This window comes from Phyllobates terribilis, unplaced genomic scaffold, assembly GCF_046119375.1.
Source record: "Phyllobates terribilis strain yellow unplaced genomic scaffold, ASM4611937v1 Scaffold_13__5_contigs__length_258822181, whole genome shotgun sequence".
In the NCBI taxonomy this organism is placed as follows: Eukaryota; Metazoa; Chordata; class Amphibia; order Anura; family Dendrobatidae; genus Phyllobates; species Phyllobates terribilis.
Genome location: NW_027362773.1, coordinates 109,817,707 through 109,845,500, shown reverse-complemented (window position 1 = coordinate 109,845,500; position 27,794 = coordinate 109,817,707). Strand labels below are relative to the sequence as shown.

Sequence of the window (27,794 nt, the reverse complement as noted above, 5' to 3'; positions counted from 1 at the left end):
ATCATTTCCCAAAAGATTACATTGGCCTCGGGGCGATACCATGAGCTGGCTATGTACAGTAGCTCCTTGAATTTGCAGGGGAATTCTCTTGGTGACAGGGAGCAGGACAGACGGGGAATTGAAGGGGGTGGCAATGACATGATGTGAAAAATCAGTGTCAGTGTATGGCCAATCACCTTGCGTAATTACTGAATTGTCGGCCCCCGTATCTACTTGGAAATCGATTTCATGTCCCCCTGGTAGGTTCACCTGCACTATACAACTGGGAGTTGGGGGTAAGGAGATGAGGGGGTTCATGTGCAAGCTACCCTTATCCTATGGGGGCGTTGTTTGGTTGGCTGAAGGACCCGTACTCTGAGCATTTGGATACGGGTTGGTCCTACAGTCCTTTCTAAAATGTCCTGGCTTTTTACATCCGTAACATAGTCTCTGTCCCCCTCCTGCAGTCTGTCCTTTGTCTCTGTTGTTTCTAGGGGTCGTCTCTACTATGTGTATTCTGGCAGCTCTTTTTGCCTGCGCTATGTCATGCTGTGCTCCCTGGGCTATTCTAGCCAAATCCTCTGTTTTCACTGATCTCCAGTCTGGTCTACTTGCTTTTACCTTCTCTGCAATCTCCTTCTTTAGTCCATTCATGAAAGCACTTGCTAATACCCTCTCACTAGTCTTATTTTCGGGAATAAATCCCATTTCTGACCAAGTTCTCCTTAATGCCCAAAAGTAATCTTTGGGGTCTTCTTCCTTACCCTGAACTCGGTCTTCTAGTGTAACCTGCCTTTCTCCCTGTCTGTCTTTACATGCCTTTACCAATGCTGCTGTGAACAGGACTCCGGCCGCTGCATTATTGAGTTCTGCGGCTTCGGGTCCGGTCCTATTATCATACTGTTTTTTTGTCTCATCTATCAACTTATCATAGCGGGCTTCATCTGCCAATTTTCCCTTAATTACCCCTTGTAGATCCAACCTAGTTGCATTGTACGTATCCTGTATGGTGGTGATCATTCTAGCAAAACCCATAGGGGACTGGGACGGATCTGGCAGCTGGGAGATCAACGCCAACTGCTCTGAAGGACTCCATGGTCTATACATTAACATTGTACGGGTTTCTTGACCTGGAACAACTGCGTCCCCCCCTGCTGCTGCTGCTGCACCTGGAGCTACTGGCACAACTACCGTCCTCATTGGGAATAGTTTAGCTGGGTGGGGTCTTGGTCCTCCACATGCCACACAGATGTCTACTGTCAAGGGGTTCTGCTGTCCACATCTGGGGCAAACCCAGCAATTGGGTTCCTGGGAATTCAGGTACTGGGGTGTGGGTGACGTCGGGGGCAGATAGGGAGAAAAATCTGTCATTCCGGTTTTTGTCAGTCTGTAACATCCGTCTCCTAATTTTTCAATTCTTCCTTCAAAATGAGCACATGCATTCATCCATACATCCACTGTCTTCAACAGACCCTTATCTTTCAGCCATCCATGATAGGAGTTAAAGAAGGATTTCCATTTCTCTCCGTTCATCTCTCCATTTTCATTCATTCCCGCCTTACACAATATTTTGTCAATTCCAATCAGTGCCTGTTTCCCTTCTCTGCGTACCACTAAGTCTTTGGCTGTAATGCCTTCCTTGGCATTTTGGTTCCCCATTTTTTCGGTTCTCCTCACTTAGAGTAGACTCCTCAGTTACTTAGACAATGGTCACTTAGACAATGGGCCACAAAGGTTTCTGAACCATACCACTACTAGCCTTCCAGGACTTATACGCCAGACAGAAAAACAGACCAAAAACACCAATCCCGATACACACCCACAACACAATCATCGGATCCATACTTTCATTCTTAAGTTTTTCCAAAGGATAGAAGGCAGGACTGACAATTTATCTGAGGGGATTCTACTGGTTCAAAGGGACCTGAGCCAGACAACAATCTGTGAATTACCTGGGAGCCGACCGCTCAGGGGTGAGGGAGTCTCTTCTATGTAGTGATATAATTTAGGTAGAATATAACAGTTATTCTTACCTCAGCGCTGTATATATCACCAACAGAGAGCTTCACTCGTCCCACGTCTCAGACCGGTCGAGCACCCCTGGGTAGATTAACTCAAGGTCCGTGTTCGAGGCGCCAGCTGACGTCACTGCTTTCTGGTTCTTCTATCCTTTAGTATACAGGCCCGGAAGAATAAAACACAAGACAGGTAGTATGTGTCAACAGACTCTAACTTTATTACAAAGCATAGGGTTTATATACACCCTGAAGGCAGGAAACGGATTTACCATATATGGTCCGATTATACAATTTAGCACACAAAGACTGATTTCTATTCTCATGATGCCTATGCTTGTGTTGAAACATTCAATCGGACACATTTAATTAGACACATTAAATCAGATATATTCTGATGACTACATTAGTCTCTATTGAAACAAGGAAGGAACATTTCAGCTGTTGTTTTGACCTAAAGTAACCATCAGACTTATATAGCATAGATGGGGCCTTTAACTTGAGGGACCTCATCTTCTGCTATAACAGTACTAACAGAAAATGTGCAATCTGCATTTAAACAAAATTTGACAGGTGCATAAGTATGGGCACCCTTATCATTTTCTTGTTTTAAATACTCCAACCTACTTTTTACTGACTTACTAAAGCACTTTTTTGGTTTTGTAACCTCATTGAGCTTTGAACTTCATAGCCAGGTGTATGCAATCATGAGAAAAGCTACTTAAAGTGGCCACTTGCAAGTTGTTCTCCTGTTTGAATCTCCTCTGAAGAGTGGCATCATGGGCTCCTCAAAACAACTGTCAAATGATCTGAAAACAAAGATTATTCAACATAGTTGTTCAGGGGAAGGATACAAAAAGCTGTCTCAGAGATTTAACCTGTCAGTTTCCACTGTGAGTTACATAGTAAGGAAATGGAAGAACACAGGGACAGTTCTTGTTAAGGCCAGAAGTGGCAGGCCAAGAAAAACATCAGAAAGGCAGAGAAGAATAATGGTGAGATCAGTCAAGGACTATCCTCAGACCACCTCCAGAGAGCTGCAGCATCAACTTGCTGCAGATGGTGTCACTGTGCATCGGTCAACTATACAACGCACTTTGCACAAGGAGAAGCTGTATGGGAGAGTGATGCGAAAGAAGCCGTTTCTGCAAGCATGCCACAAACAGAGTCTGCTGAGGTATGCAAAAGCACATTTGGAGAAGCCAATTTCTTTTTGGAAGAAGGTCCTGTGGACTGATGAAACCAAGATTGAGTTGTTTGGTCATACAAAAAGGCGTTATGCATGGTGGCAAAAAAACACAGCATTCCAAGAAAAACACTTGCTACCCACAGTAAAATTTGGTGGAGGTTCCATCATGCTTTGGGGCTGTGTGGCCAATGCCGGCACCGGGAATCTTGTTAAAGTTGAGGGACGCATGGATTCCACTCAGTGTCAGCAGATTCTTGACAATAATGTTCAAGAATCAGTGACAAAGTTGAAATTAAGCAGGGGATGGATCTTTCAGCAAGACAATGATCCAAAACACCGCTCCAAATCTACTCAGGCATCCATGCAGAGGAACAATTGCAATGTTCTGGAATGGCCATCCCAGTCCCCAGACCTGAATATCATTGAACATCTGTGGGATCATTTGAAGAGGGCTGTCCATGCTCGGCGACCATCAAACTTAACTGTACTGGAATTGTTTTGTAAAGAGGTATGGTCAAAAATACCTTCATCCAGGATTCAGGAAATCATTAAAAGCTACAGGAAGCGACTAGAGGCTGTTATTTTTGCAAAAGGAGGATCTACTAAATATTAATGTCACTTTTCTGGTGAGGTGCCCATACTTATGCACCTGTAAAATTTTGTTTGAATGCAGATTGCACATTTTCTGTTAGTACAATAAACCTCATTTCAAGGCAGAAATATTACTGTGTCCAAAAGTTATTACATATATCAAACTGAAATAGCTGTTGCAAAAACACAAATTTTTATAAAACATTAAGCTTAAGATTAATAGGGGTGCCCAAACTTTTTCATATAACTGTATGTGGTATCTTGGACATGTACTCTATGACAGGCAAACAAAGAGCTGCCGTTGTATTAGGACAGCTGACCGGTGCTTGCGGAAAGGGAAGTGGAAACATGGTCGGCCGCAAACCAGGAGTCAGTGTCCGCAATATTCCAAAAACTACAGACTGTCTTTGAGGACCTTACTGAGGCGGACCTCCGGATGAGGTTCTACAGCTGTTTTCAACAGCCGGAGGACAATGTTCGGGACTATGCCTGGTGTCTACAGGGGGCCCTGCAGGCTCTGAACCAGGTTAGTCCAACCAGCATCGAAAATGAGAACAAAATGCTGAAGGAACAGTTTGTCCGGGGACTGAGGTCTCCAGAGGAGAGCAGGACTATGCGTTGCTGGTCCCTGGATCATCCAGATGCCACCTTTGATAATCTTAAGGACATGGCTATAAAAGGACTGCAGCCCCTGGAAACAAATGCCATCCAACGTTACCAGGGTGAGGCTACCCCAGTGCCTGCTACACCTACCTTATCCCCAGTGGCTGCTGAAGCTAAAGTTCCAGCTACGTCCCCTAGAGAACTGGACAGTCTGCGCTCTGAGGTGCGTCAGTTGAGCTAAACTCTGACCACTGTGCTGAGTGCTCTGCAGCTGCGGACGGAGCCCGAGGAAGGAGGGAAGATCCTGTTAGCCAATAGCCCTGAGGATGTCCCCTGGATGTCTAGGAGGAGGAGGCCAACACCACCCTCACTGAGGACCAGTGACCAGCGAAGGACCCTGCCTGCTACCGCTGCCGCAAGACCGGACACATCGCCCAGAATTGTCCTTTAAATGAGAAAACCCTGGGTCCGAGGGCTGACACCCAGGAGTAAACTCCCCAGGCCCATCAGACTGGTACAACAGGTTCGTCGGAGGAAGACCTTTCCTGTCCATTGTACTGGACGGAATCCCGACGCATGCTCTGCTGGACACAGGATCTCAGGTAACCATCATGCCTGATGTCCTCTACAAGAGGTTCTGGTCCATGGACAACCTACGTCCGCCAGCTCCAAATCTTTCTGTTTATGCCTCAAACGGACTCCCCCTTAACCTACTCGGGGTTAAGAATGTGACTGTAAAGGTGGGGAGAGTGGAGCTGAAGGACCAGGGGCTAATTGTAGTAGAGACTAATCCTGATGACACCAATCCGTATATGGTACTTGGCACTAACATTGTTGGTAACTGTTTGGGAGAGGTTGTGTTCTTGCTCCAACAGATAGCCGACACTGCCAGACCAAGACAGAGGAGGACACTGCAGAGGGAGATCCGAGTCCTGATGTATCAACAGCAAGTAAGGTTAACAGAAGGTGAAATCGGTAACGTGCGGGTAACAGACCCCATACCCATTGTCGTCCCTCCGATGAGTGAAATGCTCATCTGGTGTAGAGCTGCTATAGGTCTTAGAGGACAGAGCTACCAGGCGGTAGTAGAACCCCTTTGCTCCGAGCACAGACCCACGCTCTTAACCGCCAGGGGAGTGGTAGATGTACGTAATGGGAGGGTGCCCGTCCGTCTCCTCAACTTAGGGGAAGATGAGGTCAGACTGCCACGTTGTAGAAGGATCATCTTTATTCTCATTTGCACAAGGAAAGACTAGAAGCAATGGGATGAAACTAAATGGGAGGAGACACAGATTAGATATTAGAAAAAACTTTTTGACAGTTAGGGTGATCAATGAGTGGAACAGGCTGCCACGAGAGGTGGTGAGTTCCCCTTCAATGGACGTCTTCAAACAGAGGCTGGACAGACATCTGTCTGAGATGATTTAGTGAATCCTGCTTTGAGCAGGGGGTTGGACCAGATGACCCAGGAGGTCCCTTCCAACTCTACCATTCTATGATTCTATGATTCTATGATTCTATGTTATGCCATGTTGCAATTACATGCTGTCAATAACAATTTCATTCACGAGGCGGAGTCCTTAACCTCACCAGATGAAGTGGAGGATAATGACCCTGCGACCCAGGTGGGGGATTGGTGTCAACAGCTCCATGTTGGGACAGACACCACTCCTGCCCATCAAAAACAGGGTGTACACCGGGTGGTTCAAGAATACTCGCAGGTGTTCAGTAAACATCCACTTGACTTCGGGAGGATTAAGGGGGTTCAACATCATATCCCGACAGGCGACCATTCCCCAATCAAAGAACGTTACAGGTAGTGTTGAGCATTCCGATACTGAAATATCGGGTATCGACCGATATTCGCGGTATCGGAGTTCCGATACTGAGTTCCGATACTTTTAGAATATCGAATACCGGAATCGGAAGTTCCCATAATGCCTGCGCTCTGCAGTGTCTCTGAAGGATGACAAGCTGGATGGCAGCGCTCAGCTTACTGTACTTGTCATTTAGTGTTAAAGGATTTATTAAAAAAAATAATAGTGTTTTCATGCACCGTCTTTTTAAAAAAGCCGGCTGGCAATTCCGCAGCGGCATACACCGGTACCCGACAATTTACAACAGAAAGAATACAGCATCACACATAGATTAGATAGATAGAAACATGTCAGTCACATATATAAGAAGTACAGTGACAGTGTTGCTTACTGTACTTGTCATTTCGTGTAAAGGATTTATTAAAAAAAATAATAATGTTTTCATGCACCGTCTCTTTAAAAAAGCCGGCCGGCAATTCAGCAGCGGTACCCGACAATTTAGAATAGAAAGAATAGAGCATCACACATAGATTAGATAGATAGAAACATGTCAGTCACATATATAAGAAGTACAGTGATAGTGTTGATTACTGTATTTGTCATTTAGTGTTAAAATAAAGGATTTATTAAAAAAAAAATTGGCGTGGGGTTCCCCGTAATTTTAGGCTCTAGCGGAGGTTAAACAGACGGCTGGGGCAGATGTTTGAAGCCTGGGAAGGGGGTAATACCCACGGAGCTTCCCAGGCTACTAATATCAGCCCCCAGCTGAATACTTAGCCTTTACTAGCTATTAAAATGGGGGACCCCCCAAAAAAATGACGTGGGGTCCCCCCTATTTTAATAGCTAGCAAAGGCTAGGCAGACAGCTGGGGGCTGATATTAACAGCCCAGGAAGGGTGCCATGAATATTGGCCCCCTCCCAGGCTAGAAACACCAGCCGTCAGCCGCCCCAGAAATGGCGCATCCATAGGATGCGCCAATTCTGGCACTTAGCCTCGCTCTTCCCACTGCCCTGTAACGGTGGCAGTGGGGTAATAGGGCTGGGGTTGATGTCAGCTTATAATGCCAGCTGACATCAAGCCCAGGTTAGTAATGGAGAGGCGTCTATAAGACACCCCCATTACTAACCCCATAGTCAAAGTTAAAAAAAAAACACAAACACCCAGAATAAAGTCCTTTAATTGAAATAAACACACAATTTTTTAATGTTCTAAATTAAACCATACTTGCCATCACGCCCATTCCAGCTGAAGCCAATGTCTTCTGCAATAAAAGTAAAATAATAAAGCAACATCATCCTTACCTTTCCATGGTTCCCACGACGGCTCCAGCTCTGCTACATTCACATGACAGGCTGGATCGCAGCCGAAAGCTGCCATCCAGCTTGCCATGCCGCAGAGACTGAGAAGCGCAGGCATGCTTGCGCTCCTCAGTGTCTCGCTGTGACGGCATCCAGATGAGCCGAGTTCATGTCCAATGAACTCAGCTCACCTCATGCACGTCACTGACAGCGTGTGAGAATTCTCCTGCTCAAGCGCTGAGCGCAGGAGAATTTTCCCACGCTGTCAGTGATGAAAACACTGTTATTTTTTTTAATAAATCCTTTACACTAAATGACAAGTACAGTAAGCAACACTGTCACTGTACTTCATATATATGTGACTGACATGTTTCTATGTATCTAATCTATGTGTGATGTTCTATTCTTTCTGTTCTAAATTGTCGGGTACCGGTGTATGCCGCTGCTGAATTGCCGGCTTTTCATCTCATTCTACATTATTCTTAGTTGTTTTCCTTTATGTAGAATTAACCTACAAGGAAAGAAAGGGTTTATTTTTATTCCGATATTTGTGTCCTATTGACTTGCATTGGTTTCCAGTATCGGAATCGGCGATATCTGATACTTTTTGGGTATCAGCCCGATCCAATCCGATCTGATATTTCCCGATATCGGAAGGTATAGCTCAACACTAGTTACAGGCCTATACCACCAGCACACTACCAGAAGGCTAAGGAAATGCTGCAGGACATGAGAAAGGCGGGAGTAATAAGGGATAGTTGCAGTCCCTGGGCAGCTCCCCTAGTGCTAGTTAGGAAAAAGGACGGGAGCATGAGAATGTGTGTAGATTACCGTCAAGTAAATCGCATTACACATAAAGATGCATTCCCTTTACCACGCATAGAGGAGTCCCTAGCTGCCTTAAAGTCTGCAAATTACTTTTCCACCCTTGACCTCACTAGTGGGTACTGGCAAGTAGCTGTGGCTGAGGAGGATCGGGAGAAGACGGCCTTCACTACCCCGATGGGACTCTGCGAGTTCAACAGTATGCCGTTTGGACTCTGCAATGCCCCCGGAACGTTCCAGAGGTTGATGGAGTGCTGCCTGGGACACTGCAACTTCGAGACTGTGTTACTTTACCTGGACGATGTACTAGTGTACTCCAGAACGTACGAGGACCACTTGAAACACCTGGCAGAGGTATTTGAGTCACTGTCCCGGTACGGGATGAAGTTGAAGCCCTCAAAGTGCCACCTGCTCAAGAAAAAGGTACAGTACCTGGGGCACATTGTCAGTCCGGAAGGGGTAGCACCAGACCTGGAGAAAGTCACAGCCATCCAGAAGTGGCCGGAGCCGAAGAACCTCAAGGAGGTGCGTCAGTTTCTGGGACTAGTAGGATACTACCGGAAGTTTGTAAAAGACTACACTAAGAAAGCAGCTCCTCTGCAAGACCTCCTGGTAGGGCAGTCCCCCAAAGGCAGAAATCCCCCATTCCACTGGGGTAAGGAGCAAGCCAAGTCGTTTCAGGAGATGAAGGAGATCCTGACAGGTGATGAGATCCTAGCCCATCCTGACTACAGCCAACCGTTTCTGCTGTATACTGATGCCAGCAACAAAGGACTGGGCGCTGTCCTAAGTCAGAAGCAGAATGGCCTAGAGAAGGTGATCTCATACGCAAGCAGGAAGCTCCGCCCGACTGAGAGGAGCCCAGAGAACTATAGCAGCTTTAAGTTGGAGTTCCTGGCCATGGTCTGGGCCATCACTGAAAGGTTCAAGCACTATCTAGCCTCCAGTAAGTTCACTGCCTTCACTGATAACAACCCCTTGACCCATCTTGAGACAGCCAAGTTAGGAGCCTTGGAGCAACGATGGATGGCTCGGCTGTCAAACTACCAATTTACAATTAAATACCGGGCGGGCCGCAAGAACGCCAACGCCGATGCCCTGTCCAGGATGCCTCACCAGTCAGACACAGAAGAAGAAGTGGATGACCTGGAAGAGATAGAGCTACCTGCCTTTTATCAGAGTGGGATGATCCACGAGCAACGAGCCTCCAGGAAGCAGCGTGGAATGACGTTAAACCCTCTGCCTCACCACAGCTGGAAAGAGACCCAGGACAGTGACCCGGTTGTCAGCCGTATCAAGGAGCTGATAACCCAAGAAGGTGCCTCCCTGGAAAAAGACGCGTCTCTGCAAGCAAAGATGCTGTGAAACGAGAGAAGCCGGCTGTTTATCTACCGTGAGAAGCTGTGCCGGAGGTACGTTAATCCAAAAACCCATGAGATGGTATGGCAGATAGTGGTCCCGAAGACAGACATCCAGATGGTATTGGAAGCTTACCACGAACAGGCGGGGCACTTTGGCTGGAAAAAGCTAGAGACCCTGCTGAAGTGTCGATTCTACTGGGTAGGAATGCGCAGCTCCATTGAGAGGTGGTGCCGGGACTGTGGACACTGTGGCCTAAGAAGAAAATACTTCAGCAGCCAGAAGGTACCCCTGCAACCCATCAAGATGACTCGACCCCTGGAGATCGTGGCCCTGGACCATGTCAAGCTATCCCCCAGCAGGTCAGGATACTCTTATGCTTTGACCATGGTGGATCACTACTCACGTTTCCTGGTGGTCGCCCCCGTCAAAGACCTGACGGCAGAGACAGCAGCAAAGACGTTCCAAGCGTATTTCTGTAGACCCCATGGTTACCCTGAGCAGGTGCTGACGGAGCAAGGCCCGGCCTTTGAGGCTGAGTTGTTCAAGGAGTTCTGCCATCTCTACGGGTGTAAAAAGATAAGAACTACACCGTACCACCCACAAACCAACGGTCTCCGCGAAAAGATGAACAACATCATCATCGACCTGCTAAAGACCATACCACTTGAGGAGAGAAATCAGTGGCCAGACTTACTACCTGACCTAGTGGATCTGTACAATCATATACCAGTAAGTTCCACCAATTGCACTCCGGCATATCTCATGCGGGCAAGGCCAGGGAAGCTGCCCATGGACCTGGAGCTTGGTGTTGTTGAGCCTGAAGCTGATATGACCACTGAGGACTGGGACACGACCAGACAAGAGCAGTACAGAAGGGTACAGGCCTGTGTCGAGGACAGTCTCACTCGGGTGAGAGAAAAGCAGGAAGCGCACTACAACAAAAACGCACCCGCAGAACCCTTCACACCTGGTGAAACAGTATTGAAAAGGAAAAGACGCAACCACAAACTTGATGACCAGTGGGAAAAGGAACCCTACACTGTGTTACCGTCAAGGTTTGACAATAAGAAGACATGCATAATCAGTCGAGACGGAGGAAAAATGTCTACAACAGTGTCCAGGGACCACCTAAAGTTGTGTCCAGATTTACTGAAACCCCAAGAAGAAGTGCCTCTCACAATCCCGGAAGAACCTGAAGAAGCAGTGATACACACTGACCTAGGAGACTTCCCAGCTGATTGAGCTCAAATAGGAGGTGCAGTAATTATTCCAGTACTCCAATTCTACGAACAGCCAGAGAACCCGCCACAGCAAGTTGAACCTGTAAGTGCTGCAGAAGAGCCAGCTCAAGAAGTATCCCCGGATGAAGGATCCCCGGTAGGAGCAGAGCAGAGCAAGAGGGCCCAGCCAATGGTGAACTTGCCAGTCCAAGAGAGAGGTTAAGGCAGTTTTACAACATGGTCACACGTAGAACTGGTAGAGTAACTGAAAATACAGACACTGATACCCCACAAACCACCGCACTTCGCAGATCAATACGTAGCACGAGAGGTAAACCCCCTGCTAGGTACACTCAGTAGATGGTCAAAATTTCTGAAAATGTAGATAGTTACCCCTGGGGTATTGTGTATTAAATTGAAATGTACTGTATTATTGTGTACTTTTTTAAATGTATGTCTTTATTAATTTGTGCTCTACCTTATTAATTCTTTTATTATTTCCTTAAGAACTGCGTGGCTGAGGACTGTGTGCAGCCCAAAAACTGCTATTGTATATAATTGCACTCCCTGGAGTGCTCCTTTTAGGTGACCTCAGAAGGAAAACCTGTCGGGAATGGCTCTATTGGAGATCCAACTCAGGATCTTCATGCCCTGCAGCCACCCCAGGGCCTACTTTGAGGGTTTGGGACAGGTCCCTCAAAACCACCAAGTACTCTACCCTGTGAGATGGACATCCTGTATGGGAACCTCACAACAGGAGACTTGAGTTCTGAGGACGCTTCGTATTTGTTATTGTTATGTAATGTTTAAGATTGGTGCCTCCCATAAAGGGAAGATTGTTCTTGCATTGTTCATGTTTCCTAATGTTATTGTTTTATAGAAATGTACTTCAGCCTGGGAGTGCTGAGCTTAACTAGGGGGGAATATGACGCCCAGCTGCGCTTGGTATCATAGATCCTGGAAGAGTGCATTGATGGATTCCTCCACAAGAGGCCCCCATAACCATTCACACATCTTCACCTTCCACCTCAGACCAGCTGAGGGAGCCCATTAGGGATAGATAAATAGGGAAGATGGAGCCAGGCAGCAGTTAGTCAGTCAGAGTCTGGTTTAGCAGTGAGTCCAGTGCAGAGAAGTGAGCTTTAGGTGTGCCGGCGCTATAAGATCGGTGAAGCGCGGCAAGCTGCCGTTAGTGTGAGTAGCCTATTGAGGGCCCAAGTAGGCCGAAGGCTAGTGGAGAGTTAGTACATAAGGGGCAGAGGAGCTTACATAGCTCACCCCGAATAATTTACTGGACACCGGGTCCGAAGTTTACCGGGATCTCTATGACCCAGTAAGGCATAACCAGAATCCCTGGAGAACTACAGGTCCCAGGATCGCTAAGGTGCTGATACGTAACAGAGCCGGGAGACCCATAGGCCCCGCAAGCTGAGGAGCGTGTACTCCAAGAAAAGGCCCTACCACAAGGTCAGCCAGCGCAGGACAGAGACAAAGTTAGGCCTAGCTCCAGGCAGGTCAGAAACTTACTACGCAGAGGCAAGAAACAGGAGGCCCTACACCCGCTCATTGGGGAGGATCCTGACATGCACGCTTCACCCTACAGTGCTCTGGGGAGTGCCTGAATTTCCATCAGTAAAAGGTACTGAAGTGACTATCGTGTCTGTCCCTGTTCTAGCTCTGACCCGGCTAGGTCTCGCCTGTCCTGCATCCCCTTTCCGTACGCTGCCCTGAGGCCTAGCTCCACCTGTGGGGAGCTATACCAACCAGCTGACTTATTATCGGCCTCAGTGGACTGCGCAGCGCTGGTGATTCTCACCAGAAGCCACAGGTGGCGTCACGAACTTTTATAAAATTAACAACTATCAACGCTTTTAAAGAGGGACCCCAGGGTACGGGCCTGGGAGCCGACCACCGCGACATCCCCAAGGCAAAGGCCCGGGTACCGAGTCATCCCCATTCCCCTGGGCTAGTCACTACATTTTGCTCGTGCTACTGTGAGCAGCCTGTGTGGCTTAAATGTGCTAGCATGCTCTTCAGCGTCTCCGGACTTTTCTCCCAGCGTGCACATCTGGGACGACATTGGTTGGCAATTACACAGGGAGCAGCCAACAGCGGATCTTGATGATTTGTCCAAGTGCATTCAGCTCTGCAGAACCTTCTTCAGACGACCATTAATAACCTCACTGATTGCAGCCCAGGCTGTAAGTGCGGGGATTTTTACGCATGGTGCTCATACTCCATACTGAATAAGTAGAGATGTTTTGAAAATTTTGTTTCAATTTTTTCACCATTTGCAGATCAGTAACATGTCTCCATCCTGTGAATTCCATAATTCTCTAACTTTTTCTTCTCGGTGTTGCAATTTCTTTGTTCAGGAGAATATTTAGGGCCCAATTCACCAAATGCTGTGTCTTAACATAAGTTAATATTTTACAACCCTGTATGCATATAATTCCTGTATACATTAAATGCAAATATGTTCATAGAATACGTGTATGCTTATAGAATGTGAATGGTAAACCTAGTGGGATTTGCTAATTTGTCACCCACATGCTGAAGGGACACTCCTGAGAGATATGACCATGACAATATTAGTAATCACTGAGACTATCGCTTTTGATCGTTTATTCATTTTTTTTTTGTCTTTTCAATAAATGCTCTTTAATATTTTTCACATTGATCTGGCAAAAGCAAGCAAGCGTAAATGTAATACAATGCATGGTTCATTATATATTCAACAAAAAAAAATGTAAAGCAAGTTAGCTAGAACAATGAGCAGGTACCACTAAGTTGGATACAGCAACATTTTCCCTGATTGGCATTATACAACTGTCGGGGGTCAACAAAAATTAGGCTGGGAAATGTCATAAAATAATAAAACAAACCAATTCGGTGCTCTCCATAATTACTTGGTCACTGTGCTGCAGCCAATCATTGAAGTCAGTGGTAACACGCCTGTGACACAGTGATTGGCTGCAGCAGTCATATGTTTATTTATGTCATTGATGCGGTATAGTTACCATTTGATTAATGCTTTCATTATAATTTCATGTCCCACTCTTTGTTTTTTTGTTGATTCCAGACAACCCTTAAAACCTATCACAGATATTGATATTCATGAACGCATTATAAGCGAGGACATCGAATTCTTTTCTTTTGTGAGCCGGGTACAATAGCACTTACAGGGTACGTTGCAATCCCACACATGTTTTTTCCAAAAAAGAGTCTAAAAAATCCCTGGAGAAGAGAGAACAACTATTAGTATAAATTATAGTTACCGGCAGAAGGTACCAACAATTGAGCTTTGTCTACATCTGTGTCGGAGACTCCGCGTAGAGCCTCCATTGAAGAGTCCGTCACGTTTTACAGTAAAAATGGCCCAGCATAAAGGATTTTTTTCTGCAAATATGAGCATAGCTTTAATCCCAAGTGGCGGGCCATTAAAGCCTTATTTAACTGTCAATGTCCTCCAAACAATTATCACCTTATTTTAATATAAATTAGTTTAGACCAGGCCCCTTTAATGCTCTGGCTCGCCAGTCTGTCTTCTGAAAAATTCAGCTTGTTGATAAGACTGGTAAAATAGAAAGAACGAACTTTAAAATACATGTATAGAATAAAGCCCAAGGACATTTTACAAGATGACCTGTGCTCTATATTATAATTATTACTCTTTATTTACTTTGAAAGCACCATTAATTCCATGGTGCTGTACATGTGAAAAGGTTACATACATAATATATATACAGTACAGACCAAAAGTTTGGACACACCTTCTCATTTAAAGATTTTTCTGTATTTTCATGACTATGAAAATTGTACATTCACACTGAAGGCATCAAAACTATGAATTAACACATGTGGAATTATATACTTAACAAAAAAGTGTGAAACAACTGAAAATATGTCTTATATTCTAGGTTCTTCAAAGTAGCCACCTTTTGCTTTGATGACTGCTTTGCACACTCTTGGCATTCTCTTGATGAACTTCAAGAGGTAGTCACCGGAAATGGTTTTCACTTCACAGGTGTGCCCTGTCAGGTTTAATAAGTGGGATTTCTTGCCTAATAAATGGGGGTGGAACCATCAGTTGTGTTGTGCAGAAGTCTGGTGGATACACAGCTGATAGTCCTACTGAATAGACTGTTAGCTGCTTTTTTCTTGCCATAATACAAATTCTAAGTAAAGAAAAACGAGTGGCCATCATTACTTTAAGAAATGAAGGTCAGTCAGTGCGAAAAATTGGGAAAACTTTGAAACTGTCACCAAGTGCAGTTGCAAAAAACATCAAGCACTACAAAGAAACTGGCTCACATGAGGGCCGCCCCAGGAAAGGAAGACCAAAAGTCACCTCTGCTTCTGAGGATAAGTTTATCCGAGTCACCAGCCTCAGAAATCGAAGGTTAATAGCAGCTCAGATTAGAGACCAGGTCAATGCCACACAGAGTTCTAGAAGCAGACACATCTCTACAACAACTGTTAAGAGGAGACTATGTGCAGCAGGCCAATATACTGTATATACAGTACAGACCAAAAGTTTGGACACACCTTCTCATTTAAACATTTTTCTGTATTTTCATGACTATGAAAATTGCACATTCACACTGAAGGCATCAAAACTATGAATTAACACATGTGGAATGATATACTTAACAAAAAAGTGTGAAACAACTGAAAATATGTCTTATATTCTAGGTTCTTCAAGGTAGCCACCTTTTGCTTTGATGACTGCTTTGCACACTCTTAGCATTCTCTTGAAGAGCTTCAAGAGGTAGTCACCGGAAATGGTCTTCCAACAATCTTGAAGGAATTCCCAGAGATGCTTAGCACTTGTTGGCCCTTTTGCCTTCACTCTGCGGTCCAGCTCACCCCAAACCATCTCGATTGGGTTCAGGGCTGGTGACTGTGGAGGCCAGGTCATCTGGCGTAGCACCCCATCACTCTCCTTCTTGGTCAAATAGCCCTTACACAGCCTGGAGGTGTGTTTGGGGTCATTTTCCTGCTGAAAAATAAATGATGGTCCAACTAAACGGAAACCGGATGGAATAGCATGCCGCTGCAAGATGCTGTGGTAGCCATGCTGGTTCAGTATGCCTTCAATTTTGTCACCAGCAAAGCACATCCACACCATCACACCTCCTCCTCCATGCTTCACAGTGGGAACCAGGCATGAAGAGTCCATCCGTTCACCCTTTCTGCGTTGCACAAAGACATGTTTGTTGGAACCAAAGATCTCAAATTTGGACTCATCCGACCAAAGCACAGATTTCCACTGGTCTAATGTCCATTCCTTGTGTTCTTTAGCCCAAACAAGTCTCTTCTGCTTGTTTCCTGTCCTTAGTAGTGGTTTCCTAGCAGCTATTTTACCATGAAGGCCTGCTGCCCAAAGTCTCCTCTTAACAGTTGTTGAAGAGATGTGTCTGCTGCTAGAACTCTGTGTGGCATTGACCTGGTCTCTAATCTGAGCTGCTGTTAACCTGCGATTTCTGAGGCTGGTGACTTGGATAAACTTATCCTCAGAAGCAGAGGTGACTCTTGGTCTTCCTTTCCTGGGGTGGCCCTCATGTGTGCCAGTTTCTTTGTAGTGCTTGATGTTTTTTGCAACTGCACTTGGGGACACTTTCAAAGTTTTCCCAATTTTTCGCACTGACTGACCTTCATTTCTTAAAGTAATGATGGCCACTCCTTTTTCTTTGCTTAGCTGCTTTTTTCTTGCCATAATACAAATTCTAACAGTCTATTCAGTAGGACTATCAGCTGTGTATCCACCTGACTTCTGCACAACACAACTGATGGTCCCAACCCCATTTATAAGGCAAGAAATCCCACTTATTAAACCTGACAGGGCACACCTGTGAAGTAAAAACCATTTCCGGTGACTACCTCTTGAAGCTCATCAAGAGAATGCCAAGAGTGTGCAAAGCAGTCATCAAAGCAAAAGGTGGCTACTTTGAAGAACCTAGAATATAAGACATATTTTCAGTTGTTTCACACTTTTTTGTTAAGTATATAATTCCACATGTGTTAATTCATAGTTTTGATGCCTTCAGTGTGAATGTACAATTTTCATAGTCATGGAAATACAGAAAAATCTTTAAATGAGAAGGTGTGTCCAAACTTTTGGTCTGTACTGTATATATATATATATATATATATATAGAAAGGTAGAGAGGACAATGCCCTCAGAAGCTTACATTATACTAGATAGATACTCCTTAGGATAACAGACACAACCCACAGCAAGCTGTACCTTCCCGGACTGACAAATGACCAAACCCCTATTCGGCTTATATCAAGGTTACACCCACATACCCCCCCCCACGGTGAGCTTGTGTGGGAGTTGGTTGTGGGATGTACTAGTTCTTTTAGAATTTTAGGAGATCCCCAACTTACAGGATATCTTCACCCCTGGATAGATGGTAGACATTGTCGTCATGTTCATTATCGTGATTTTACCTGTCTATAGGTGAAACATGGCATGGATAGCACCATCCATCAGACCAATATTAAGTTGGAGGGGTTAGAATGACCTTACAGTGATGTGAGTGAATCCGTTATGTTCGTCCCTTCTCTACGACGCCGAAAATATATCTCCCATAAATATCGGGTCAATGTAAACCCCAATATTCATTACTGACCACTGGCTCCAAATGTCTGCGAGCCGTGCTTTGATCAGAGGAAGCTATGCCTGGGAAGTGTACTTCTCCACTTCTGCATAAATGAATCTCAGTCTTGGTGTCTTTTTCCCAGAGCAAATCTCCTGTTGTAAATACATGTCACTGCAGGAGGCTCCTATTTCAATGGAGGCTTAAGCGTCCGCGCTCTCACACTTCCCCAGTTATAATTAGTTTCTCTCTTCCCCAGCCACAATTAATTCCATATGTTCAATATGAGGGTGATATGTCCCCTCTCTAGAGAATTCTTTATGGATTTTAATTTTTCTCTATGACAATAGCCAATACATCTGATGAAGGGTTTTCACCCAAAACGTTAACGTAATATTGTACTTATTGTGGTGTAACCAATGGATATGAAATACTGACAATAAATCCTATTTGAAGCATTGCCTTTAGGTGTGCAGATCCTTCACTCTGTCTACTATTGGTCTACAGGAGCTCAGTGGTTGGCTCCAGAGGAACAAGCACCCTTCCCAAGCTAACTACTTAACTGGGTGTGCCGCCTCCCTGTTTCATTACTAGGTGCAAAAAGAATAGTCCAAACTGAACTAAATATAATTTATTATGTCCTCCCACCTCTCCTCTTGCTCCCTCTTTGACCGCTTACAATCTGGCTTCCGACAGCATCACTCAACTGAAACTGCCCTGACTAAAGTCCCCAACGACCTACTAATGGCCAAATCCAAGCGACACTACTCTGTCCTCCTCCTCCTCCTCTTGGACCTGTCATCTGCTTTTGACACAGTGGACCATTCCCTCTTACTACAGACTCTCTCATCTCTTGGCATCATAGACTTGGCCCTATCTTGTATCTCCTTATACCTAACAGACCAGACATTCAGCATCTCCTGCTCACACACCACCTCCTCATCTTGCCCCCTATCTGTCGGTGTCCCGCAAGGTTCAGTCCTAGGGCCCCTGATCTTCTCCATTTACACATTCGGCCTGGGACAGCTCATAGAGTCTCACGGCTTTCAGTATCAACTCTATGTTGATCACACACAGATCTACCTCCCTGGACCTGATATCTCCTCCCTACTAACCAGAATCTCACAATCTCTGTCTGCTATCTCATCCTTCTTCTCTGCCAGATTTCTAAAACTTAACATAGACAAAACAGAATTCATCATCTTTCCCCATATCACTCAACTCCCCCAACGGATCTATCAATTAAAGTAAATGGTTGCCCACTCTGCCCAGTCCCACAAGCTCGATGCCTTGGGGTAATCCTGGACGCTAATCTCTCCTTCAAATCCCATATCCAAGCCCTTTCCTCTTCCTGCCAATTCCAACTCAAAAATATTTCCCAGATCCCCACATTCCTTACTCAAAAATCGGAAAAAACCCTAGTGCACGCCCTTATCATCTCCCTTCTCGACTACTGCAACCTGCTGCTCTGTGGCCTACCTTCCAACACTCTCGCACCCCTCCAATCTATCCTAAACTCTGCTGCCCGACTAATCCACCTGTCCCCCCGTTACTCCTCAGCCTCTCCTCTCTGTCAAACCCTTTACTGGCTCTCCATTACCCAGAGACTCCAGTTCAAAACCCTAACCATGGCATACAAAGCCATCCACAACCTGTCTCCGCCATACATCTGTGACCTAGTCTCCTGGTACTTACCTGCATGCAACCTCCGATCCTCACAAGATCTCCTGCTCTACTCCCCTCTTATCTCCTCTTCCCACAATCGCATACAAGATTTCTCCCGTGCATCCCCCCTACTCTGGAACTCTCTACCCCAACAGATCAGACTCTCGCCGACCGTGGAAATCTTCTAAAGGAACCTGAAGACCCACCATTTCTGACAAGCCTACAACCTGCAGTAACCACCACTCTACCATACCACTCCACGACCAGCTCTACCCTCACCTACTGTATCTTCACCCATCCCTTGTAGATTGTGAGCCCTCGCGGGCAGGGTCCTCGCTCCTCCTGTACCAATCGCTGACTTGTATTGTTTAAGATTATTGTACTTGTTTTTATTATGTATACCCCTTTTCACATGTAAAGCGCCATGGGATAAATAGCGCTATAATAATAAATAATAATTATGTAGTAATCAAAAAGCAAAAAAATGAAAAATTTGGACGCATCTACTCGCAGTAGCATTGTTCTTCCATTCTTATATTTTTCCTGCTTTAATATCTAACACTGTACATTATTGTATCACACTACTGTACTACTTCATGATAAGCTTCATGTTAACCAGAAAATGGGCTTCATTTTTTGGAAGAAACTATTGCTCAGGCACCTATTAAATTATTACAACTGGATTTTGAACCTAAGAAGCAAACAGTCAACATTGAAGGTCAACTAGAATTATGATTTTGATGATGCTATTACTGCATATGCTTTCGGAAAGGAAGCTTCCTGGGCTCTCAGTCCATTTTGGAAAATTATTTCTTTTTCTTGTTCCTTTAAGATCCAAGCTTTTTTTTGACACATTATATACTGTATGGTTCCTACACAGTTCAAAAGTATTAATGCTATTTGAAAGTATCCAATCTTTACTAATACTTACGCGTTCTCCCCAATCAGCCCCCCAGCTGTTTTTTATGATCCAATAAGGTAATTTAGTGCCTGCAGAAAACAAAAGAAAAAGAAGTCAACTGATTTGTGTAACCCTGTCCCACCACTGATTGGCAGCTTTCTGCCTATGCACAGTGTACACAGAAAGCAGCCAAGCAGTGGTGTGGGCGGAGTTATACACAGCTCAGCATTCTGAGCACTGCTAGATCTGCAGCAGAGAAAACAGTGATTGTATCAAAATGACAGCATGCAGCCCACTAAGTGGCATTTTGTGGGTGTCTATACAGTATATATACAGTGCCTACAAGTAGTATTCAACCCCCTGCAGATTTAGCTGGTTGACACATGCGGAATTAACTTGGCATTGTGACATTTGTACTGTAGATCAGCCTGGAAGTGGGAAATGCACTGCAGCAAATTTTGTTTTTGTTTTTTTTTTTTGTTTTTTTTTAAACGTTAAAAGTTAATTCAGAGTGTCATTTATTATTCAACCCCTCAAACCACAAGAATTCTGTTTGGTCCCCCTAAAGTATTAAGAAGTAGTTCAGGCACCAAGAATAATGAGCTTCACATGTGTGGATTAAAGATCTCTTTTGCCAGCCTTTTCTGACTATTTAAGACCCTCCCCAAACTTGTGAACAGCACTCAGACATGGTCAACATGGGAAAGACAAAGGAGCATTCCAAGGCCATCAGAGACAAGATCGTGGAGGGTCACAAGGCTGGCAAGGGGTACAAAACCCTTTCCAAGGAGTTGGGCCTACCTGTCTCCACTGTTGGGAGCATCATCCGTAAGTGGAAGGCTTATGGAACTACTGTTAGCCTTCCACAGCCTGGACAGCCTTTGAAAGTGTTCTCCCGTGCCGAGGCCAGGCTTGTCCGAAGAGTCAAGGCTAACCCAAGGACAACAAGGAAGGAGCTCCGGGAAGATCTCATGGCAGTGGGGACATTGGTTTCAGTCAATACCATAAGTAACGTACTCCACCGCAATGGTCTCCGTTCCAGACGAGCCTGTATGGTACCTTTACTTTCAAAGCGTCATGTCAAGGCTCGTCTACAGTTTGCTCATGATCACTTGGAGGACTCTGAGACAGACTGGTTCAAGGTTCTATGGTCTGATGAGACCAAGATCGAGATCTTTGGTGCCAACCACACACGTGATGTTTGGAGACTGGATGGCACTGCATACGACCCCAAGAATACCATCCCTACAGTCAAGCATGATGGTGGCAGCATCATGCTGTGGGGCTGCTTCTCAGCCAAGGGGCCTGGCCATCTGGTCCGCATCCATGGGAAGATGGATAGCACGGCCTACCTGGAGATTTTGGCCAAGAACCTCCGCTCCTCCATCAAGGATCTTAAGATGGGTCGTAATTTCATCTTCCAACAAGACAACGACCCAAAGCACACAGCCAAGAAAACCAAGGCCTGGTTCAAGAGGGAAAAAGTCAAGATGTTGGAGTGGCCTAGTCAGTCTCCTGACCTTAACCCAATTGAAAACTTGGGAAGGAGCTCAAGAATAAAGTCCACATGAGACACCCAAAGAACCTAGATAACTTGGAGAAGATCTGCATGGAGGAGTGGGCCAAGATAACTCCACAGACCTGTGCCGGCCTGATCAGGTCTTATAAAAGACGATTATTAGCTGTAATTGCAAACAAGGGTTATTCCACAAAATATTAAACATAGGGGTTGAATAATAATTGACCCACACTTTTATGTTTAAAATTTAATAAAATTCAACTGAGCAACATAACTTTTTGGTTTGTAAGATTTATGCTTCTGTTCATAAAACCTACTCTCGAATGCAGTTTGAAGGCTCTAACTTATTTGCATCTTATCAAACCAGCTAAATCTGCAGGGGGTTGAATACTACTTGTAGGCACTGTACATATATATATATATATATATATATATATATATATATATATATTTCATTGATTTTATTTTTCCTTTCCTCCCTGTTTTTTTTTTTTGTATAGAAGTGCTACAGCTTTGTAATACATGCAGCAGTTGTAAGATTTTGACTAAGAATAAAAAAAGTCTGACAGCTGTGTAGAGAATAATGTCTGTACTTTACAATATTATGGCCCCGATTCATCATTTGCGTTTTTTTTTTAAAGTCACTTTCTTTTTTTTCTGCCTTGTGGTATTAGTTGCCGTTTTTAGCGCTAAATTCATCAAAATGGTGCATGTGATTCATGAATTTGCCGCAAAGTCAAAAATTGGCTTTTTTCCTCTCTGTTTTTGAGACTTTTCGTGCCAAAAGTTGCAAAAATCTGGCATACTCAAAAATACATCAAGGAGAAACTGGAGTGAAGTGGACCCACGTTGTGCGTCTTTTTATAAAGTCGCAATTGATAAATCAGGTGAAAACATCTGGATTGCTAGACTCTGCCCATTAAACGGAAAACAAAAAAAAACGAAAAATAGACGAGCACAAATAAAATAGACTTCACAAAAGGAGCAGAGTAATGAATTGGGTGCTAGAAAAAGGAGAAAAACACACAAAACTAAACAAAAAACAGGCACAAAGGCAATGATGAATCGGGGCACAAAGGATGCACAGATATACAGCTATATTCATCACAACAGTTGGAGAGCGGGGGATCTATTTCACTAACAGAACCACAATGAAATCGATTTTAGGACACCTGCAAGGTAGTTTTGCAAACAGCATTTTTTTTCTGCAAAAATGTCCTAGTTCCTTGAAGCAAAACCAAAAGAATTAAGAACTAAGATTTATCTTTACCTTTGGAAAATCCCATTAGTACAACTGCATGGTTTAATTTTTTTCGATCACAGGATTTACGTCGAATTACTCCTCTCTGGTAACACTGTATTAACACCAAAAGAGTCAACAATTAATGAATACTGTAGACACGATACAACATAGGAACATCGTAATGTAGGTTGAATAAAGACCTAGGTCCATCAAGTCCAACCTTTCTCCCCCAATTGTACTCCCTACACTAACACTACACTAACTTACTAGCTAACTGGGACTAGGCCTCACAAATGTATTATTACCATTTTTATTATTGTTGCACAATTACAATTACAAATGAACCCTTTTCTAATTTTTTAATTCATTTTAGTTTTTGTATTACTCTTGTGATTCTAATAATGGTATTACTAAAATCCCTATGCCTAAAACTGTTGATCCAGAAGAAGGCAAAAACCCCAGGACACATTCAGCCAATTTGCATCACGGGATAAAATTCCTTCTTGACCCCAAGAAAAGGCGATCAGTCCTAGAACCCTGGATCAAACCTACTTATGATACTAGTCATGTAATTACTATTACTGTATTAAATGTACTACTATAGGTGTAACATTTTGTCTAATTTAACTGTAACCCACAATGTTATGTGTATTGAGGAAATCATCCAGCCCTTTTTTGAAAGCTGTTATAGTGTCGGCCATCACTACCTCTTGTGGTCGGCATTCCACAGTCCAACTGCTCTGACTGTAAAGAACCCTTTCCTGTTTAGATACCGGAATCGCCTTACTTCCACCTGTAATGAGTGAACCTGATCCTTAGTATGGTCTTTGGAAGGAGTAAGTCATGTGCCAGTTCTTTGTACTGATCACACATATATTTATACATGTAAATGAGATCCCCTCTGAGGCGTCGTTTTTCTAAACTAAACAAGCTCACTTTTTTCAATCTCTCATCATATGAGAGGCCTCCATCCCTTGTTATTATCTAGTTGCTGCCTTTGAACTGACTCTAACTTCTGAATATCATTTTTAAATGTGGCGCCCAAAACTGGATCCCATATTCCAGATGTGGCCTCACCAGTGATTGATAAAGGGGTAACAATACATTGGGATGACATAATTTTATTTCTCTTTTTATACATTCTAAAATCTTGTTTGCTTTTCTAGCTGCTGCTTGACATTGAGTGCTGCTGCTCAGCTTACTTGTAACCAGAATACCCAAGTCCTTCTCCTGTTCTGTAGTCCCGAGTATACTCCCATTAATGTATATGCAGCAATAGGATTACTCCATCCTAGGTGAATTACTCTACCTTTATCTACATTAAACCTCATCTGCCAAGGGTTTGCCCATTCAGTCATCTTATCCAAATCGTTCTGGAATATTGTAATGTCAAGGTCAGATTTTAATACTTTTACTTTTTACTTTTACTCTTAAGCTAGCCAGGTGCCTTGTACCTTACTCTGTAGTTTGCTTGGTCTTTTGACCACTAGTACTTCTGTTTGTTTGTTTGTCTTTGCTCTGCTGCAATTTCTGCTAGGAGGTGTCCAGCTATCTCCCAGTCCTTAGTTCTTGTAGGGACCCCTCCCTTATATCTATAGGTCTGCGTTCAGACTAGCCGAGGACTTAGACGGGTCTGTTCACAAGGAACAGGTCCCCCGCTGCATCGTAGGGAATCAGCTTAGTCCTATTGTAGGGACAGTTTTCCTTTCTTTCCTTAGTGTTTGTAGCAGTTCATAACAGTTAGCTGTGATAATCTAGCCCAGTAGAGGGAGAGGGAACCCAGTGCTATGGTTGAGCACAGGATGTGAATAAATGCTCTGTTCCTGATATGTTTCCTTCTGGGCTGTAGTATTAGTAACCAGCCACAAGATGCCACTGTTTAGAATGCAGATAACAGGTGAAGTTGGCCAGTAGCATTGTAGGCATTTAGGGCAGTGAGGGAGTTAACTGTGTGTGAGGACAGCACATAGAGGGTGGGCACTGTGGGAAGTAGTTAGTTAGTGAGATTTAGTACTTGGGACAGGACACACAGCCTTGGTATATTGGCTGCTAGGGCAGACGTGAGCCCCATACCCCAGACTGTGGATCACCAAGGAGAAAAATCCCTCCACAAGAGTCCCCTTATTTGGCCTGGGAAACTCAAGAGAGTCAATGAGGACCTGGGGACACATTCTGTCTGCAGGCTGCATAAGAAGTCAGGACTCAAACCTAAAATGTGGGGAGAACTAGGATCCAGATATACTGTAATTGGTGAGGAAGATTCTCTAGGGCTAGAGAATAAGGCAACAGAGATGCTTCCCATAAATTGGGAACCAGGGCTGAAGTTGTCAAGTACCAGTGGGAAAGATGACAACCCGTTGGGCCTTATCCATTATATCTGCCTGTAAATATTGTACATATTACTCTTCCTCAAGTAAAGTCCCAGTTATTGTTATGAACCTCTTGTCCTCTGAATTTATTGCTGCCCTGGTTACAGAAGAGAAATGCCTGGAGACAGACGTGACTGGCAGGTCTGAAGTAAGTGGAAAGCACCACATATACTGCAGCACATCAGAGGGAGGTAAGGTGGGAGGGAGGGAAGGCTGTAAGGTGTCAGAGAGAGCAGGAGCTACAGCTCACCCACAACTACCTCACTGGGGCACCTTACAAATGTATGTGTATATGAATGTCTTTATTTATTTTGGTTGCATATGTGAAACTGCAACTGTAGTGACTGAGAGTATTGACTTCTGACCCCACGTAGTTTTGTGACTATAATTTGCATCTATCTGCTTGGTTTTGATCCTGCTTGTTGACTCATTTTGCAACTAAAAGCCACCCACTCCATTACAATTTTTCTAAGCTGGTTCTTCTTGACCGTATCCATGGAATTAAAGGGCTATTCCCATCTCATGAGTTTCTCTAAGGCCTCATTCACATATCTGTGTTTCCAGTACATGTTCTATCCATTCTTTCACTGCATATTTTACCTTCAGAACAATAGCATTCATGCCCACAGCAATTGTTCCACTGTTCCTGACATAACAGGCCATTACTGAAAGAAAAAAATATAACAAATCAATGTGTAATTCTAAAATGTTTCCATGAATGTAATAATTTTTCTTTAACCCTATTGGTTTAAAGGGAATCTGTCACCAGGATTTTTCACCTAATTTGACGGCAGCATGATTTACGAAAAGAGACTAGGGGAGTAATAATTGCCGTCTCAGAGTTTGTGACTGTGACCAGGCCCGTGCAGGAGGGGGGACCGCCGACACTGGTTCCTATTTCAAACGAATGTGCATCGTCAGATAACCATTCAGCTATAGTGTATTGCAGCACAGAAACCCTCCGGGGCCCTGCACCGCGTTACACGCCACGGGCCAATTAGAAGCTGGCAGCTGACAGTGGCCCAGTCAAAGCCAGGATGGGGGGGTCATTATACTAGGATGGGGGACATTATACCTGGAAGGGGCCCAGGATGGGAAACCTTTTACCCGCATGGGACCCAAGATGGGTGTCATTATACTAGGATAGGGGACATTATACCTGGCAGGGGGCCAGGATGGGGAACTTTTTACCAGGATGGGGCCCAAGATGGGTGTCGTTATACCAGGATAGGGGACATTATATCTGGCAGGGGACCAGGATGGGGAACTTTTTACCAGGATGGTGGGGCCCAAGATGGGGGTCATTATACCAGGATGGGGGGTCATTAAACCAAGATGGGGATCATTATAACAGGATGGGGGACAATATACCTGGAAGGGGCCCAGGATGGGGAACTTTTTACCAGGATGGGGCCCAAGATGGGTGTCATTATACCAGGATGTTGGATATTTTACCGGAATTGGGGGTCATTATACCAGGATGGGGGACATTATACCTGAAAGGGGCCCCAGATAGGGTACTTTTTACGAGGATGGGGCCCAAGATGGGTGTCATTAAATCAAGATGGGGATCATTATAGCAGGATGAGGAACATTATACCTGGAAGGAGCCCAGGATGGAGAACTTTTTAACAGGATGGGGCCCAAGATGGGTGTTATTATACCAGGATGGGGGCTCATTATACCAGGATGGGGGACATTTTACCAGGATAGAGGGTCATTAAACGAAGATGGGGAACATTATACCAGGATGGAGGACATTATACCTGAAAGGAGCCCAGGATGGGGGTCATTATACCAGGATGGGGAACATTTTACCAGAATGGGGGAGGTCATTAAACCAGGATTGGGGACATTTTACCAGTATGGAAGGTCATTAAACCAGGATAGGGGTTCATTAAACCAAGATAGGGATTATTATACCAGGATAGTGTTAGAACCCTCCTGTTTGTTTTTTTCTTCTTGTGTTTTGGGGTCACGTGACCATCTGCCTTTATATTCCAGCTCAGCCCTTTTGGCTGTGCTGGACTTCAGTGTTGTTTGACTGTTTCTCTAGCCAGGTGATTCGGTGCCTATCTCTGTCAGTTCGCTTGGTCTTTCTGGGACCTCTAGTACCTTTTTGTCAGTTTGTCTTTTTGTGTTCTGCAACAATTTCTCTGTTTAGGAGGTGTACCATTTTTGTTCCAGTCCTTAGTTCTTTTAGGGACCCCTCCCCCCTGCTATAGGTCTTCGTTCAGACTAGCCGAGGACTAAGGCGGGTCTGTTCGCTAGGAACAGGCAGCCCGCTACATCGTAGAGATTCAGGTTAGTCTTACTGTAGGGACAGCTTTCCCCTATCTTTCCTTAGTACTTGTTGCAGATCATAACAGAGAGGGCCCAAGATGGGGATCATTATAGAAGGATGGGGGACATTATACCTGTAAGGGGCCCTGGCATGGGGGCCATTTTACTAAGCTAGGGCCCAAGATGGGGTCATTATACCAGGATGGGGGTCATTATACCAGTATTGGGCTGGATGGAGGTAATTATACCAGGATGGGGGACATTTTACTAGGATGGGCGTCTTTATACCAGGATGGGGCTCATAATTC

The 27,794-nt window shown here is 44.6% G+C and overlaps 1 protein-coding gene across 1 annotated transcript in view; it reads right to left on the bottom strand.

Moving 5' to 3' along the window:
- Nucleotides 1-13,511: 13,511 nt before the first annotated feature.
- The window catches only part of LOC141174544 (cathepsin W-like), a 49,224-nt gene continuing 34,941 nt past the window's right edge, over nucleotides 13,512-27,794 (bottom strand). Inside the window, exons 8-11 of the mRNA XM_073659481.1 lie at nucleotides 25,804-25,868; nucleotides 22,862-22,946; nucleotides 20,103-20,161; nucleotides 13,512-14,138 (exon numbers count right to left, since the gene is read on the bottom strand). Of these exons, the coding sequence (XP_073515582.1) occupies nucleotides 14,028-14,138; nucleotides 20,103-20,161; nucleotides 22,862-22,946; nucleotides 25,804-25,868 (320 nt within the window). The 3' untranslated portion in view covers nucleotides 13,512-14,027. The remainder of the gene's footprint in view (nucleotides 14,139-20,102; nucleotides 20,162-22,861; nucleotides 22,947-25,803; nucleotides 25,869-27,794) is intronic.